The sequence below is a fragment of the Anolis carolinensis genome, chromosome 1 (genome assembly GCF_035594765.1).
Source record: "Anolis carolinensis isolate JA03-04 chromosome 1, rAnoCar3.1.pri, whole genome shotgun sequence".
Lineage (NCBI taxonomy): Eukaryota > Metazoa > Chordata > Lepidosauria > Squamata > Dactyloidae > Anolis > Anolis carolinensis.
In genome coordinates, this window is record NC_085841.1 from 304,163,626 (window position 1) to 304,181,156 (window position 17,531).

The window sequence follows — 17,531 nt, forward strand, 5'->3', positions numbered from 1 at the left end:
GTTGAAGTCCAAAACACCCGGAGGGCCGAAGTTTGCCCATGCCTGTGATAGAGAGAACTCATCCGCACTCTCCCTGGGTTGGATTCGAATCGGCAACCTTCAGGTCAGCAGTCTTGCCAGCAGAAAGGTTTAACCCGCTGCGCCATCGGGGGCTCCAGTAAAACTACGGAATGGGTGGGATATATCGGGTTGAGGGGGTTCTCCTGTCAATAGAAGAGCCCAGAGGAGGCCCGGCAGGCGGGCCCCTGAGGCGACTGAGGGAGGGAGGGAGGCCTGAGGCCTGTTCCCCGGCGGGCAGCCTGCCTGGCGCTGCGTTCCCTCGTGCGGCCTGCAGGGGGCGCGGCGGGGCGCGCGCGCAGAGGCGTCCTCGGCCTCAGTGGCGGGGGGCGGGCAAGATGGCGGCGGCGGCTCAGGCGCTGAGCTGCGCGGGTCTGCTGCTGGCCGCCGCCGCCCTGGCCCTCCTGGCCGTGGCCATCGGCACCGACTCCTGGTACGAGACGGACGCGCGGACGCACCGCGATCGCTGCCGGGGCTACGGCCACAAGCGCCACCCCATCAGCGACCCGCCGGGCTCCATGTCGGCGCCCATCCCGCAGCTGCCCCTCCGCGCACGCCCGCCCAGGGCCCTCCTCGCCGCGGGGAAGGAGGAGCAGGCCCAGGCCCAGGCCCAGGCCCAGGCCCCGGCGGGGAAGAAGGCGGCGGGCTCTCCCCCGGCCCCTCCCGCGCCCCCCGCCGCCCTCGTCCTGGAATCGCACTGCGGCCGGCGCTTCAACTCCACCGTCTCGGGCCTCTGGCGGCGCTGCCACCGCGAGGGCTTCGAGCCCGACAGCGAGGAGCTCATCCAGAAAGGTGAGGGAAGAGGGAAGGCAGAAAGGAAATGTGAGAGGGAGGAGGGAGGAAAGAGAGAGGGCAAGGAGGAAAGCCAGGGGCTGGGCGAGGCTGGGTCCCTGGGCGCCCCTCCCTGCCTCCCTCCCTCCCTCGTCCTAGCCAAGCCTGTGGGCGACGCCGCTGTCCAGGGTGCTGAACCCTTGCCGCATCCCCAGCGCCGCCTCCCTCCTCCCTCCCAAGACCACTCTTCTGCCGAGCTCCCTTTGAGGGGAAGCCCCCACCCCATTTCTTTCTCGTTTTCACCTCCATTCCCTCCCCCGCTTCATCCCCAGCGAAGCCACAGTTGTCCAAGGGCCTGGCGGTTTTCCATCTCTCACATGGAGGCTCAACAGGAGGAGCTGGAAGGCAACATGAGCTTGTTGCGAATCCCAAGAACCCCGTAGAACAGTGGTTCTTAACCTGTGGGTCCCCAGATGCTTTGGCCTTCAACTCCCAGAAATCCCAACCGCTGGTAAACTGGCTGGGACCTCTGGGAGTTGTAGGCCAAAACACCTGGGAACCCACAGGTAGAGAACCTTATCTGTTTTAAAGGCAGTGAATTATTGCCTCCATGTAAGCTGCCTTGAGTCCCCTTCGGGGTAGAGAAAGGCAGGGTAGAAATAGAGCAAATAAATAAATAAACTACTGCTGTAGAATTGTAGAGTTGGAAGAGATCTCATGGGCCATCCAGTGCAAACCTCTGCCAAGAAGCAGGAAAATCGCATTCAACACACCCGCAACAGATGGCCATCCGGTCCCTGCTTAATAGCCTCCAAAGAAGGAGCCTTCACCACACTCCAGGGCAGGAAGTTCCACTGCTGAACAGCTCTCACAGTGAGGACGTGTTTCCTAATGTTGAGGTGGAATATCCTTTCCTGAGGTCTGAAGCCGTTAGTCCACATCCCTGTCTCCAAGGCAGCAGAAAACAAGCCTTCTCCCTCCTCCCTATGACTTCCCCTCACATCTTTATACATGCCCCTGAGTATGTCTCCTCCCAGTCTTCTCTTTTGCAGGTTAAACATGCCCAGGTCTTTAAGCCTCTCCTCATAGGGCTTGTTCTCCAGACTCTTGATCATTTTAATCACCCTCCTCTAGACACATTCCAGCTTGTCAGCATCTCCCTTAAATTGTGGTGCCCATAATTGGACACAGTATTCCAGGTTTTATATTCCAGGTAGCATGACTTCCCTGGATCTAAACACTAGACTCTTATTGATGCAGGCCAAAATCCCATTGGGTTTTTTTGCCGCAGCATGACATTGTTGGCTCATGTTTAACTTGTTGTCCACGAGGACTCCGAGATCTTTTTCACATGTACTGCTGTCAAGCCAGGCATCCCCATTCTGTATCTTTGCATTTCATTTTTTTCTGCCTAAGTGGAGAATCTTGCATTTGTCCCTGTTGAAGTTTATTTTGTTAGTTTCGGCCCATCTCTCTAATCTGTCAAGATCGTTTTGAATTCTGCTCCTCTCTTCTGGAGTAATAGCTATCCCTCCCAATTTGGTGTCTCTCACAGGGCTTGTTTTCGAGACCTTTCATCATTTTAGTCACTTTCCTTTAGACACTTTCAGCTTCTCAACATCTCCCTTCAATTCCAGTGCCCAGAATTGGACACAGTGTGATTACAGGTGTGATCTGACCAGAATAGGCAGAATAGAGGGGTAGCATGACTTCCTTGGATCTAGACACTAGACTCCTATTAATGTAGGCCAAAATCCCACTGGCTTTTTTAGCCGCCTCCCCGTGGTTGTTTCCATCACATTTTAGAGTTCCTTGCCACTCCCTTCCACCCCCTCCACACACACACACACACACACACACACACACACACACACAGAGGTTCTCGTTTATGGAAGAATTGTCTCCCTGTACATAGCTGTCCTGCATGAGACAGACTGGGAACTAGTGCAGTTGGCAAAAAATTATGGTTGCAGCAGCTGGGGAAAGGAATGCTGATCGTATTTCTAATTAATCATTTGGCATGCTATAGTTCTCTGGTGAATTTGTATGTCTGCATGGTCAGAATTGTCCATCTGCCCATGATTCGGAGTGTCAGTGTGTACACATACACAAGAGATTAGGCATATTAATGCCTGAAGATACACTGGAGGGTATGTGTGTGTTTGAGTGAATGCTCTCTGGCTGCCTCTTAATACAGGTAAAGGGGAAGGCAATTTGTTGGATATGGATGCCCTGTATGCCCAATGAACCTATAGTCCTCAAGGGAAATACATCTGTATTCCCCCAGCAGCACTGCCTGGGCAGTAGGGCTGTGCATTTCAGTTGCAAAACCAGAATTTAAGGCAATTGTTGTGCTTTATATTCTTACCTACAAAGATTTAATATAATATAGTGATTTTATTGCTGTGAGTTTTCTGGGCTATATGGAATGTCCAGGGTGGAAGAAAGAACTCTTGCATGCTTCAAAGTCTGGCTTCTTCCTGCCTAGGAGAATATAGCAGTTGAATGCTGAGTTAGACCCAGGATTGAATCCCCACTCAGCCACCGGGACTGACAGGGTCACCTTGAGTGAGTTGCTCTCTCTCTCAGCCATAAAAGAAGGCAATTGCAAACCTCTTGTGAATAAATCATGGCAGGAGAATCCTAGAATAAGGCACTGCTTCTTAACCTGTGTTTCCTGACCTCAAATCGGGCCTCCTTAGTTCAATGTTGGGGTCATGGAAAACTTGGCAATAGTAAAAAGTTTATGGAGACCAACCATTTACACAAATCTGGTAGCAACAATGTGCAGTATTTGCAGTAAATCTGCACAAAATACTTCAGCTATACACAAAAAAGAAGATCCACCTGTTTAGCAAGACTTGCAAATTCTGCTTTATTATCAGTAAAGTATTGATTTTATGCCTATTTTATATACCTATATAGCTGCAGTCTTGTAAACATTTCTCGGGCAGAAAGAGGTCACAAGTGGAAAAAGTCCAAGAAGCCCTAAAACATGGTCATCATTAGTCACCACATAATAATATAGTAAATGCCTTTGAGCGGCATTGAATTGTTATGGTTGACAACATGGCAGACTATGATGGATGCTGCTGTGGCGACCTGACTGCTCCCTGACACTTAGGGTCAAGCTAAATGTTCAATGGAAAACATGTTTTCTACAATTAACCAGTTCTTCTTTCCCAAATGCCATTTTCTCAGGCACAAACGTCTGTACTCAGGATTTCAATTCAAGCATATGGTTATCTCTGACAACCAAATGCACGTTAAATGCAAAATATGAAGATGAGGGAAATCTCACCTTTCATCACTTGGGGGATCTTTTAAAACATGTACAGTATTACGCAGAACATTTTTGTGAATGGTCTCTGGTGTGCCACCTTCTGGCATGAGATGCCAAGAAAATGTATTTGATATTGCTGACATGTGACCAAGAACTGAATAGGTTTTAAAAAGCAGCAGAAAGCAGCTGTAACATTGTGCTAAAGAGACTAAACCACAATTTATCTTTATTACAGTTTGTAACTGATTAACAAATCAAAGATTGGACCTCTGCTTTTTAATAACGGAATCATATGCTGTATACAAAGGGGTGCCTTTTCCCTGTAGGAGCTGGGAAGTTTAACTGTAACATACAAGATGTTTCAGTCCATTCCTTCATATTCCAAGATCTGTCTTCCAGGGAATGGAAGAAATTGCAAACAAGTACTGTGTCATTTCCTGCCCATTCTACAAACATATTAGTAACATTAAAAGTAGTAACAATTTATATCACACTCTTGCATTAGAAATACTCAGAGTAGGGATATAGCTCAGTTGTACAAGCATAGCTTTCACTACTAACTGATTACTAGAAAAAATATTAAATCAAGTCAAAAATTAATGGACTGAAACATACTGGTAGACTGATCTAGAGTTAAACCAATCGAATCAAAGGGACTTATATAAGCATTGACTCACCATTCAGCCATTGATTCAGCAGGTCTGCTCTGACTGAGATCACCAATAAGATTCAGACCAAAGCATCCTACATTTGGAAATGGAACTAAACCTGACATCAATAGGGTTACGAGATGTTACATATTAACACAGGCAGAAATAAAGTAGATGCCATACATTGGAAACTGGACAGTTCTACCACCAACATAGATGTTCTGTTGGACGAATAGAGGAAATTTCAGGATGAGTCAAGAAAGCTGTGGATCTTCAGAACCAAGTCAAGTTATTACCATGTTTCAAAAGAACCTGAGACTTCACTATCCTTAGGAGTCTTGTAATCCTTAGGGTGTGATGTGATGAATTGCAGGCCAAGTGCAGACAGCGTGAAGGGAGGGAATGCCCCTTCAGCTCTTCTCTTAGCTGCACTGGACTGACAGAATGATTACTCTCCCATCACCTACTTCCTATACATGGAGGTAGGATTTCTCTGCCAGAATGTAGAGATATTTAGATTACTAGTTGGCATTAACTTGACAAATTTGTATATGACTAATGACACATATATGACCCTTTGGTCTAAATCCAGATACTTCTCCCAACTAAATAAGGTCCATTGAATTAATTGGTGAAGGGAAATCAACATTTACATAACTCCAATTGATTCAGTGAGCCTACTCTAGTTGGGACATGCAATTGGATATATGTCTTTGGTTCCCAAATCTCCTCTAAGTTGCCTTTTCTAGGAAGCCTTTTTTGTCATTAAAAGGTAAAGGTTTCCCCTGACTTTAAGTCCAGTCATGTGTGACTCTGGGGGTTGGTGCTCATCTCCATTTCTAAGCCGAAGAGCCGGCGTTGTCCATAGACACCTCCAAGGTCATGTGGCCGGCATGACTGCATGGAGCTCCGTTACCTTCCCGCTGGAACAGTACCTATTGATCAACTCACATTGGCATGTTTTCGAACTGCTAGGTTGGCAGGAGCTGGAGCTAACAGCGGCCGCTCCCACCGCTCCCGGGGATTGAACTTGGGACCTTTCGGTCTCCAGCTCAGTGCTTTAACGCACTTCACTACCGGGGCTCCTTTTTGTCATTACCCAACTGTAATTTAACAAAAGCACAAATAATTGAAACAACAGCCTATTATTGCAATGTTTATCTCTGTTCCTTTTCCTCCCACTCTTCTGTTGTTTTCCTGTGCCTATTTTGAGACTGTAAACTTCTTGGGGCAGCAACCTGTCAGATCTGTTCATTGTAAAACAGCATTTATACAGATTTCTAAAGACGTAGCCATGATAATCGATTGCAACAGAATAAGAGTTGTGTAGGTGCTTTAACACAAATAGATTAATTATTGCATGGTATTTCTTAGATTACAAACTGCTTTCTCATGTGAATGAATTATAAGCTTAGATGTTCAGATGCATATATATAGCAAATGTGGGTGTCAGTGGGCTATGACTGTTAGATGAGAGTGGGATTAGATATAGAAAGTACTGACACTTAACAGTGGTCGTTAGCAATATTCTTGATGAAATTAGAAACCTATTGGAAATAACACATAATAATCTGTTATCTGATATAAGCTTTAACTCAGTACTTTATACTATATGTTTGAAGGTCATTCATTCATGTAGAGCAATGAATTACCCTTTCCTCAAAAGGGTAACTGAGTTATTCTGTTGTGTGGAAAACCCAGAGAGTCCTGTTGCATCTTGAAGAAGATTTATTAATATAGGCCATATACAAAACTGATGTGGTACCCAACCTAGTAATAGTTATAGGGTGATAGGAAACCATCATTCTGATACAACCCTTTTAATGATAAATAGGAAGTTGTAAATATATCATAATTCAGATGGCTCTCTCTAATCTTCATTTGCTGTTTCTTTACTCCATAATAATCACATTGAAGTTGGTGATAGAGTGTCCTAGGAGATAAAAATATTTTACACTGTGGGTTGAGTGTAATCATTTCTGATGTCAAATGTGTGGCCTGCGTATTGTTCTGCATCACAATGGCCCTGTTTGCCCTATGCAGGATACTGAAGGTCATTGCTGGCCAAAGATGGCATGCACCCAATGGGAAGATAAGCAAGCGAATAAGTGTTTACAGTTGTAGGTGACACCATTGAGTCTGTAATACTGGAGGGAACAAAGGAACAAATGGCCTCTGGGTTTGTACCAGAATCTTATCACTGTGTTTGCATCCATGCTGTGCAGCCCATTTTTGTTAGTGTGTAATTGTAGACAGCTAAGAGGATGCCTGTGACTAGGCTGCCAAACTCATGTTCACCAAGGACCACGTCAGCCTTATGGTTGCCCTTGGTGAACATGAGTTTGACAGCCCCAAGTCATAGGCATCCTCTTAACTGTCTACAACTATACACTAAGACCATTTGTAATTGTAAGACTGTATGAATGCAATTATGTTATTCTGGCATCTAAAGCCATGCAGGCCACATAAATTGACGGGTGGGCCAGATTCAGTCTGTGCCCTTGCATTTAACACATGTGCTATAAGTAAACACAGACTTACCAACAAATTGATGTGAATTGTCTAGCATATAACTCATTAACAACAACAACAACAACAACAATAACAATGCTAATATAGCAGATCTTCTGTTTCTAACTCTGTATTATGTGTAAGATACCACTCTGTCTTCTGTTTATAGAACCAATTATGAAATAATCAGTAACTTTCCTGAATTTCAATTCTCTAGGGTCCATTTTCTGCCATTTAATGTTTCCATCTTGATTGCATCCATTAAGAGGCATTTCATTTCATTTATTTCGTTTTATTAATTGGTATTCTCCTGCATCATTTGATTATTCTTCTCGCTGATGCTTCCTGTTCTCCTCTAGCCCAGGGTTTCCTTCCCTCATTGATGCTGCTTGAGGGATTTAAAACCAACTCTATTGCTCATTTTCTAAACACTGTTCTAATGTGTTTTATCTTTTTTTGAGGCTTTGCCAGATGTCCATCCGTGTTGTACAACTGGACCACAATCTGCTGCAGAGTTACGTGTCCCTATGTCACTAAGCCCAGTGGACTTAACTGTGCCCATGTGTAGATTGCCTTCCAAGGTTCCTTTTTACTCTAGATTGGAAAGCTACTAGTGATCTTTAAAACGTCTCCCAGTACATTGGCAAGAACAGCTTATAGTCTTCCAGATGTTGGATTGCAACTCCTATCATTCCTAACAGTGCAGTAATGACAAACGACAAGCTCTGCAGCCCAAGGACTTTGGGAGAGCCACATGGTGCCTATCTCCATAGTGCAAATTTGGGCAACGTTACACACTATGTTACAGGTTATGTTCTCGGTCATATATTGCTAATTTTTGTCCAGCCTTCCGCTGTTTTCTGTTTGCCTTTAAAAAAATCAAAGTAGGTGATTACAATGCATGGCTCACTATGCATTGTAATAATTACAAGTGTCCCCCAAAGTTCATGAGACTGAGTCATTGTTATAAGATGTATAGCTCACCATGCATTATAATCATTAGAACAGTATCCCCTCCCTCCCAAATTCATGCAGTTGAGTCACCTTTCGAAAGATGGCATGGACTCTCGGATTTGTAAAGATTTATTTTTAACTAATATTTTTTATTTAGTTTGATGTTTTAACTGAGTGCTGTTTTTAGCTTATAGCTATATAACAAATTTAGCTGTAACAAGGCGAACTAAAGCAATACAACAAGGCCAATCGACAAGAAAAAGAAATGGAAGAAGCAAGGGATACAGATTAGCACTGAGAGGTTTTGTTCATTCCCTGGGTTTTCACTTAAAAGGGATGTCATTAAAATACCTTTATATTCAGCTAGGCACCGAGCTGAGTATAGGTTTGCCACAGAGTTTGATAAGCAGATAATGCCTACCGTGGGGGGGCGGGCAAATGTTAAATGAATGTCTCTAGATCTCTAGAGGATTTACATGGATTTCTAATGGTTTGACAATACTAAGCAAAACTGAAAATTTAAAATGAAATCCTGCCATAGCTGCCCTTGTATCAATTATCTCTTAGCTTTGGTTCTCCTCGCCTGTAAAATGGAAGCTTTAATTGACAACCTTTGGCCTTGTCTTTCAATAGGTCTACTGGCAGCACTGATAATTCCATGTCCAAATTTCAGAGCTTCAGTATCTTGAATGGCATTTTATTATTGACATACAGGATATGTCATAGAATCCAGCTGTCTACTGCTGCTTCTTTCCAGTCATTTGTTCCTGGCTCTATGTGCCTAGAAATAGTAATGTAAGGAGGTGTAGCAAAGGAAATGAAAAGAAGCTAAAGGGTATCAGCCAGTTATATCTTTTACAATAAATTAATAAGGTATTAACCTTTATTAAGGCCAACTAAAGAGTTGTAAACATACCATTGCACAATAAGCAAAAAGCTTCAAAAGCGTTTTAATTATTTTCCTTTATGTTAAATAAGGGGGCATAATGGGCCATGATAGGTAAAAAAAACCCCAAAACCTCGTGAGAGTTAATTGGGACTTATTTTCCTTATTTATAGTTGTTGTGTGCCTTCAGGTTGTTTCCGGTGTATGGTGATCCTAAGGTGAACCTATCACACGATTTTCTTGGCAGGATGTCTCTGGACAACCTGGAATGCCTCCAGAGAAGGGCGACTAAATTGATCAAGGGTCTGGAGAACAAGCCCTATGAGGAGCGGCTTAAAGAGTAGGCATGTTTAGCCTGCAGAAGAGAAGGCAGAAAGGAGACACGATGGCCATTTATCAAGATGTGAGGGGAAGTCATAAGGAGGGGGGAGCAAACTTGTTTTCCACTGCCCTGGAGACCAGGACGTGGAACAATGGCTTTAAACTACAGGAAAGGAGATTCAACCTGAACATTAGGAAGAACTCCCTAACTGTGAGAGCTGTTTAGCAGCGGAACTCTCTGCCCTGGACTGTGGTGGAGGCTCCTTCTTTGGAGGTTTTAAGCAGAGGCTAGATGACCATCTATCGGGGGTGCTTTGAATGCGGTTTTTCTGCTTCTTGGCGTGTGTGTGTGTGTGTGTGTGTGGACTGGATGGCCCACAAAGTCTTTCCAAACTCTATGATTATATGATTCTGTTATTCCGATGCCAGGAGACTTAGACTTCCCCAAGGTCACCCAATGGATTTCCATGGCTGACTACAGATTCAAACCCTGGGCTGCAGAGTTGCAGTCTAATGGTCAAACCATTGCACACTGTGTTTGTTCTTGTATTTAGAATTAGCATGGATTGATTCATTTTTGTAGAACATGCTCATTTTCTGTAGTTAACTTTATATGTTCAAGGCTATCAAATATATGTTTTTTAACCAGAGAAAGAAAGTGTAGTTCTGGACAATTCTTTTCCACCAATCTTTGGCAAGCATCGATTTGATTTCAAAAAAGAAAATAATGCTGCTTATCTTGTGTTCACAAAGAAGAGGGAGATTTTTGTAATAGTAAAAATGGAGGTTTGCAAAGACTAGATTGGACTGGATGTGTCACTATGAGGATCTTGCCTCCTTACCCCACTACTTTTCTCATTAGATGTTAGATTGTAACTGACACCAAATATGAAGACCTCCAAAAGTGAGGGCTTTCTCCTATTTCTACCTCTGTCACTAGAGTACTAGGGCTTTCTCCTATTTCTACCTCTGTCACTAGGGGCCGGGCTGTGGCGCAGCTGTTGAGCAGCTGCCTTAAATCACTCTGACCATGAGGTCATGAGTTCGAGGCCAGCCCGTGGCGGGGTGAGCACCCGTCAATTAAAAATAAAAAATAGCCCCTGCTCGTTGCTGACCTAGCAACCCGAAAGATAGTTGCATCTATCAAGTAGGAGATAAGGTACCACTTATAAAGTGGGGAGGCAAGATTAACTAATTTACGACCTGGTATGAGGAAGTGCCGTCAGTGTGGATGATGAAGCAGCTGCTCCCCCCTGTGGCCAGAATCGAACATCCCCTCAGAAGAACGTTAACTTGCCTCTGCGTGTCTCTCAGTCTCTGTTTGATGTGTTTATGGGCATTGAATGTTTGCCCTATGTGTGTTATAATGTGATCCGCCCTGAGTCCCCTTCGGGGTGAGAAGGGCGGAATATAAATACTGTAAATAAATAAATAATAATAATAGAGTAAGGACTCTTCCAGTCTCACTGCTGTGGCCACCATTGCAGGGACCTACTAGATGCCTTCATGATTCCTGTAAGCAATATTACATAATTGGACACCAACTGTCTTTATCCTGTGCTCTCACCACAGACACTGTATCTGAACCCCATCTTTATATGGATTGAGCATCCCTTATCCAGATTTCCAATATCTGAAATGCCCCAGAACCTTACATTCTCCACATGGGAGAATAGAGACATCTTTGCTTTCTGGTGGTTCAGCGTACATAAACTTTGTTTCATGCACAAAATTCCTTTCAGGCCATGTGTATAAGGTGTATAAAAACATAAATGGATGTCATGTTTAGTCTTGGATCCCATTTCCAAGAGATCTTCTTATGTTCATATATGTAAATAGAGACATTCCAAAATCGGGGGGGGGGGGGGGTTAGGATCCGAAGCATTCTGGGCAGGGGATACTCAACCTACATATACTTATAGTGTTTCAGGAAGCCAAAAGTGTATGAATAATAAAAAGAAGATATATTAACAGAAGCGGAACATATTCCTAAAGCTAACTAAAAAACTTTAATTCTCACTCATTCACCCCACACTCTACACTGATCCAATTTATAGCAACTGTCAATCACCAACCCAATTAAAATCCCTTAATGTATTCTACCTATCAGCATTTGCTCTCAACTTTCCATTTGCCCCCTCCCTCCCACAACTAGCTCCTTCCTTGATTATTTAATATATGCAAAACTAAATGACCTTAATGTTTTATAGTGTTTTCTACAAAAGGTCCATGACATCAAAGTCAACAACAAATTCGAGATAGGATAACAAACTGATGTTCTCTTCAGCTTCTGAAATGGATAATTAAATATAGCTTTACCGTGTCTCAAGGCTGAAGCTATTGATAATAAATTCTGTTGAAACAATATTGGGGAAAGCAGTTTAAGGTTTTAATTTACTTCTATATAGAGCAATTGTGGATGATACCAGAATTGTCTTGGGGCTTACTAAAGTCAATAGAAACTGATTTGAGCTGGGAAGGGATTGAGAAGGTGTAACGATCTGACATTATGAGTTTTGCAATAAAACCCAACCTTGCTAGTTGTTTGATTTGGCTCTCAAACTCTGCTTGAGCGCAAAATAACATAGAAAATATCACTTGTGGGCTGATCTTATATAATGATTTTATGATTTACATTGGAAGTAAGCTTTCTCTGGTAATAATTATGAACAGAGACAAAAAAGACTTCCAAGAGTGAAATCACAATTTGTTAGGGAGGAGTTATTTTTGCCTTACTCTGAGGCTGAGAGAGTGTGACTTCTCAAAGGACACCTAGTGGATTTCCATGCTTGAGTCTCCTCATCTCCAGAGTCATAGTCAATGCTCAAACCATTACAAAATGCTGGCTCTCTAAAATCACAATTCAAATTCCTTTTTGCAGTTTGTGCTGTTATTTTTTTTTATAACTTCTCATTTAGGCTTCTGGTTTTTTTTTTCATAGCAGAAAATTGTACTGCATTGCTTGGCATGGGACATTGTCGTTCTTGCTTACGTTACACAATAATGTATAATAAGGGTAGTAGAAACAGCCACTTAGTGTCTATTGAGAACTTCTGAATATTAAAAGTGCTTCAAGGTATGTAATATTTCTGTAGTACACAAATAAGAACACCTGTCTGATGATAGAATAACTACCTTGGAATGTGATGGATTTTCCTTCATTTGATGTTTTTAAACAGAATTTAGACTCTCGGGGGTGTTTTTTCATCGCCAGGCAGTAAAACTAGATGGCTTGTGAGATTCTTTCAAACCTCATGATTCTATAATTCATATGGGCCTCTATATGTTGTTGGACTGCAACTCCCAGCATTTCATACTATTGCCCATGCTAGCTACAGTTGCTGGGACATGCAGTCCAACATCATATGGAAGGGCACATGTCCACCTGCCCCTGGTTGTAATATTCATAAGGCCAGTAACCTGGTTTTGCCCACATATTGCAGAAATAGAGATGAGGTTGAGAATCAGTTTCAGCCAATGTTTAATGCTCATCTCTCAGAGGTACTTTAGTAGAGGATTGCTGTATTAGCAGGGGCTTGGTCTAGATGGTTCTTCCTACTCTATGATTCTGTGAGACATCACAGGGTGTAATGGGCTGCAAAGAGAAAGCAAGATCATGGAAGTCTACTTTCAGATAAGGCATCACCATCTGAAGGCTCTACTTTTGTCTCATTCAGGAATCATCCAGCGCTGCTCAGCTGTGAAGTATCACTACACCTCATCTTCCCTGCCACGTAATTTGCCGGTCAATATTACCAATACAATTCGCCAAGATGAATGGCATGCCCTCCGTAAGTAACCCAAGCATTTACTTAACACTCCAGCATCTTGGGATAAACCAAATAAGAATGGAACATGTCCCTTTTTAGCAGTAAAATGTTACTTTTGGTACAATAACTACCAGAATCTCTTTGTTTGCCTAGCCAATGATTCAAAGCTCTGGAATGTAGGTTAAAGAATGGGTGAATGGCCCTCCCTGTCAAAAACATACACATGAAAAGTAGCATACAAAAATTTAGCCTTCTTTCTTGTGTATTAGCTTTCTATGTGCAAGGACATCTTGATGGAGGAGGCATCAAATCTCTTTTGGATTCATCTGAGTACAGTAATCTCAAGTTCTATCTATCTGTTTATCTAGGTACACTAATCTCTTAGTGAAAAGAAGTTGAGTTCAGTCAAGTCCCTTTGGCACTGGAACAATGTTTTGAATTCTGCTGTAATTAATTAACTGAATATAAATTATTCTAAGGTTGTTGAAAATTGTTGGGTTATCATTGCTCTACTGGGAGTGATTAAAAGAAAAAAACCTGAAAAAAGAGATATAAGGAATGATCCTTTTGAAATTATTAACCATGTAAACCTGAAGTCAGAAACTGTTTGACATTCATGCCATTTGCCTGACTAGATTAAGGGCATTCAGCCTAGTTTTGTCTTCCCCCTTAGTCCATGCAGTCCATAGCATGTTTAAGATATTATTGGACTGGTGGTAAGGCAGAGAATTTGGTAAATCAGTGGCTATATATTTTATTTTTATGTTTGAGATAAGTATTTCTTTGCTCAATACTGTAACTCAATAGCTAGCTTATTAGGGATCATGCCTCCCTGATTGCACATATTAATTCTTTTTTTCTTTTCCTGACAGTAACTGCCTACTGATTAATCTGAAACATTTAGAATCTTCTTGCCCTTTTCTTATCTGCACTGTCTGTTGAACTTCCCAAAAACCTTTCAAGGCTTTTCAGAAATATATTGCCAAAACGCTACCCAGCCAGCATCTCTGCTAGTGTGTCATGCTTCTGAATGCAAGCCAGGTTGATGACTTGGATCATGCCTGTTCGTGCTATTCAAGAGCCATGGGGTGATGGTGGGGGAGGGATTTGGGTGCGGTATATCTGTATGTGTGAGAGTACACCCACACGCATATCCAGCATGTCAGAATTTCACGACTAGGCCCAGTTTCCTATTTTGCTTACTCTGGTCCAGGGATTAACAAAGGCTCAATATTTTTGTGAAATGTGGCTTTGCTTTCGGAAATGCTTTTGCAGCCTAGATTGATTCAATGCAAGATTGTCTCTTATTTCGTCTAGCACTCTTCTATTCCTCTCTCTCTTTCTTTCTCCACTTCGTTCCATCTTCTTCCTTCACTGAACCAACACCTCCCCACAGATCTGCGGAGAATGACAGCTGGCTTCATTGGTATGGCAGTTTCCATCATCCTGTTTGGATGGATTATTGGCATGCTGGGCTGTTGTAAACAGCATGAGCTCATGCAATATGTAGCAGGGCTGCTCTTCCTTATGGGAGGTGAGAGTTCTTTTTTTGCTTACATCCAAGAGCCGTGCAATTGTCGTGATGCATGTATGCAGTGAATTAAAGCCTGGGTGATGGGCTCCCATCACAAGAAACCATGCTTCAGCTAACTAGAGTTTAAAACACCACTTGGCAAAATGCTGAAATGACATGAAGTGTCAGATAATACTATTCACCACATTCTTCTGTGCTTGCAGCTGCCCAAATCAGGACTGTTTCACAGGATAATCCAAAATCCAAAACACTTCTGGTTCCAAGAATTTCAGATAAGGGATACTCAAGCTGTATTTTGTTATCATACTGAAACAGCAGCAACCGGTGGCTTTTTATGAAACCGCTGTCAACATTATTATGGTGTGATTAATAGGATGTTTGTGTCATATAATGCAGAGCCTCTTTCCTTCTAAACCAAAAGAGGCAACTGCGGGAATCATATTCCCAAGGTGTGAACTGGTGCTGGACAAAACCACAAAATATTACAGCGATTTTAAGCTTTTGCTCATATAATAAAGAACTGGGCAGCTTAAAGCAAAAGTAGTCTCCCTTAGCCTGATGTGGAACTCAATCTGCTATCATTCCCTAGCCAGGATGGCCATGTTGGCTGGGATGATAGAAGAAATAATGTAGCACATATGCAGAGTGTAAGAAGGCTGATGCAAATGGAATAGCAGTTGATAGTGGAAGAATAGGAAGCATTTAAAACTAATGCTTTTTGTTGTTGACAACAAGTGAGACAGAGAGAGGAGATACAGAGCATGGGATGGGAGGGGGGGACACTAATGAATCTGAATATAAGTTCCAGTAAGAGTCCACTCTAGTAAATAGGACCCTGGTGTACTTGTGCGCAACCTTTCTTTTTCTTTTTCTTCCTTCTCTACATGAAAGCCTCACAAGCCTGATCTTGCCCTTTGTGGGGAAGATGAGAAGCATTACTATGAGGCATGAACCTTCCTTTCTTTTTGCTTCCTTCCTCAGGTACCTGCTGCATCATTTCTCTTTGCACCTGTGTGGCTGGGATCAACTTTGAGCTATCCCGTTATCCTCGCTACGTCTACGGCTTGCCAGAAGACATCAGTCATGGCTATGGCTGGTCCATGTTCTGTGCCTGGGGAGGCCTGGGGCTGACCCTCCTGGCAGGATTCTTATGCACACTGGCTCCCTCGCTGAATAGCCCTCGGACTGTGGTACAGAAACCTAGACAGGAAAACGGTGCCGTGTGATGCGAAGGCCGCAAAGGACTCTCTAGCAAGCACAGTCCAGCAGTAGGTTCCCACTGATGCAACGTGGGCACCTGAGATTCATGAAGCAAGGGTGGCCCTTCTCGTGGAACAAATTAAGGGGTGCAATTGCTTTTTCAATGTCTTGGGGGAACACCACTCGTTGATTCTTCAGCCTGCCTGTCTCTGATACAAACGAACTGATCAGGTTCATTTTTATTCCTGGTTTGCCTAAAGGAAAGTTTTCTGTTATATAGGATGTGTTGCTGTAGGATCTGTGTACCATTTAAGCTGAACCAGATTTCTGCTAGTGGAAGCCACTGTGAATTCTGTTTGGTGTCCAGTGACTCAAAGGAACTCCATTTCAAGGAACTCTTAAGGACAAGCCAGAGTCAGAGGCCAAAGGGAAATTCATCTAGTCTCAGTATTGATTCTCCTTTGCAACAGAGACCTAGACCTCTATTTGCATTGAAATAGCACTTGAAGTCAGCTTGTTCTGAGGGGGCTTTAATTATTCAGACGGGGAGGTTAGAAAGTACTTTCTCTGGACCACTCAGTATCTGAGCCTTGTCAGTTCTGGAAGCCAAATATGCATAGCAGCTCATGAAGCCATTTGCAAGGTTGATGCATAGGATACAAGGGGAAAATGGAATTTAACTAGGTTTCAGATGCTTGCCAGATTCTTCCACAAGGGGGCACACCTGAGTTAGTGATAATAACTCCACCCAAAAGTATGCAAGTAGTCCAAACTTACAGACAGGAATAATAGTCTGAATTTCACTGGGTTACTGACTCCATCGTGACATTCCTGTGTGTTAGGTTAAAGCCACATGTTGATTTAAAAGCAAGGCTGCTCTTCTGCAGTCCTGTCTTTCCAACTTCTGTAAAAAGAGCCAAATTCAGATTTACAATTCCACTTCAAAGTTCACAAATGAGCACAGAAACAAACTCGCCCCCTTGATGGCAACTTTTTTGACAGAAAAGGGAGCATTCTTGATTTAAAGGGGCTTGCTGTATGCACGTGAATGAGAGCTGAACCTAAACTCAGGAACATCAACAATGGTGCTGAGGGGAAGCGCTGGTCTTTCCTCATTGTACTCCTTTTCTGTCTCCCTAAAAGACTGCACAAGAAGCCTTGGTTAGAGGGGCTGTTTACATTGTATTTTTAAGTGGCATGTAATTAATTACTCAGTGCTAAAGTCAATGTATTCATGGAAAGTGTGATTTTTAAATGGAAGTTGTATGTTTCAAGAGATATTAAATTAAAAGGCCTGGTTACAGTGAATGGATGGGCATTCCCACCTTTTGGGACTTCTGTAAAGAAGATCTCATTTCATTTATCCTCTACAAAAGACAAGAAACTCCATCAGGGACTTAAGATACAAATGTCAGTCATTTCTAGAGCCATTCTTTCAAGGCTCATTTCTATCTAACAACACCTAGTATGTACAAGGCAAGTTGTATGTAAAAGAAAAAACATACTGGCTGTTGTGATCAGAGGCTAATGGGTCCAGCAGTATTTACCTTTGGCATTCCCCGAGTTACAAACATCCAACTTATATACAATTTCT

General features: G+C 42.9%; 1 protein-coding gene across 2 annotated transcripts; it reads left to right on the forward strand.

The window, feature by feature from the left end:
- Nucleotides 1-361: 361 nt before the first annotated feature.
- LOC100555183 (transmembrane protein 178B) lies at nt 362-17,245 on the forward strand. Of its 2 annotated transcripts, XM_062967995.1 has the most exons (4): nt 364-849; nt 13,111-13,224; nt 14,600-14,737; nt 15,719-17,245. In XM_062967995.1, the coding sequence occupies exons 1-4, from the start codon at nt 396-398 to the stop codon at nt 15,961-15,963; spliced, it is 951 nt and encodes a 316-aa protein (XP_062824065.1). In that variant the 5' UTR covers nt 364-395; the 3' UTR covers nt 15,964-17,245. The 2 variants fall into 2 exon arrangements, with proteins under 2 accessions (XP_062824066.1, XP_062824065.1); XM_062967996.1 differs by lacking the exon at nt 14,600-14,737 and having other exon boundaries at nt 362-849.
- Nucleotides 17,246-17,531: the final 286 nt, after the last annotated feature.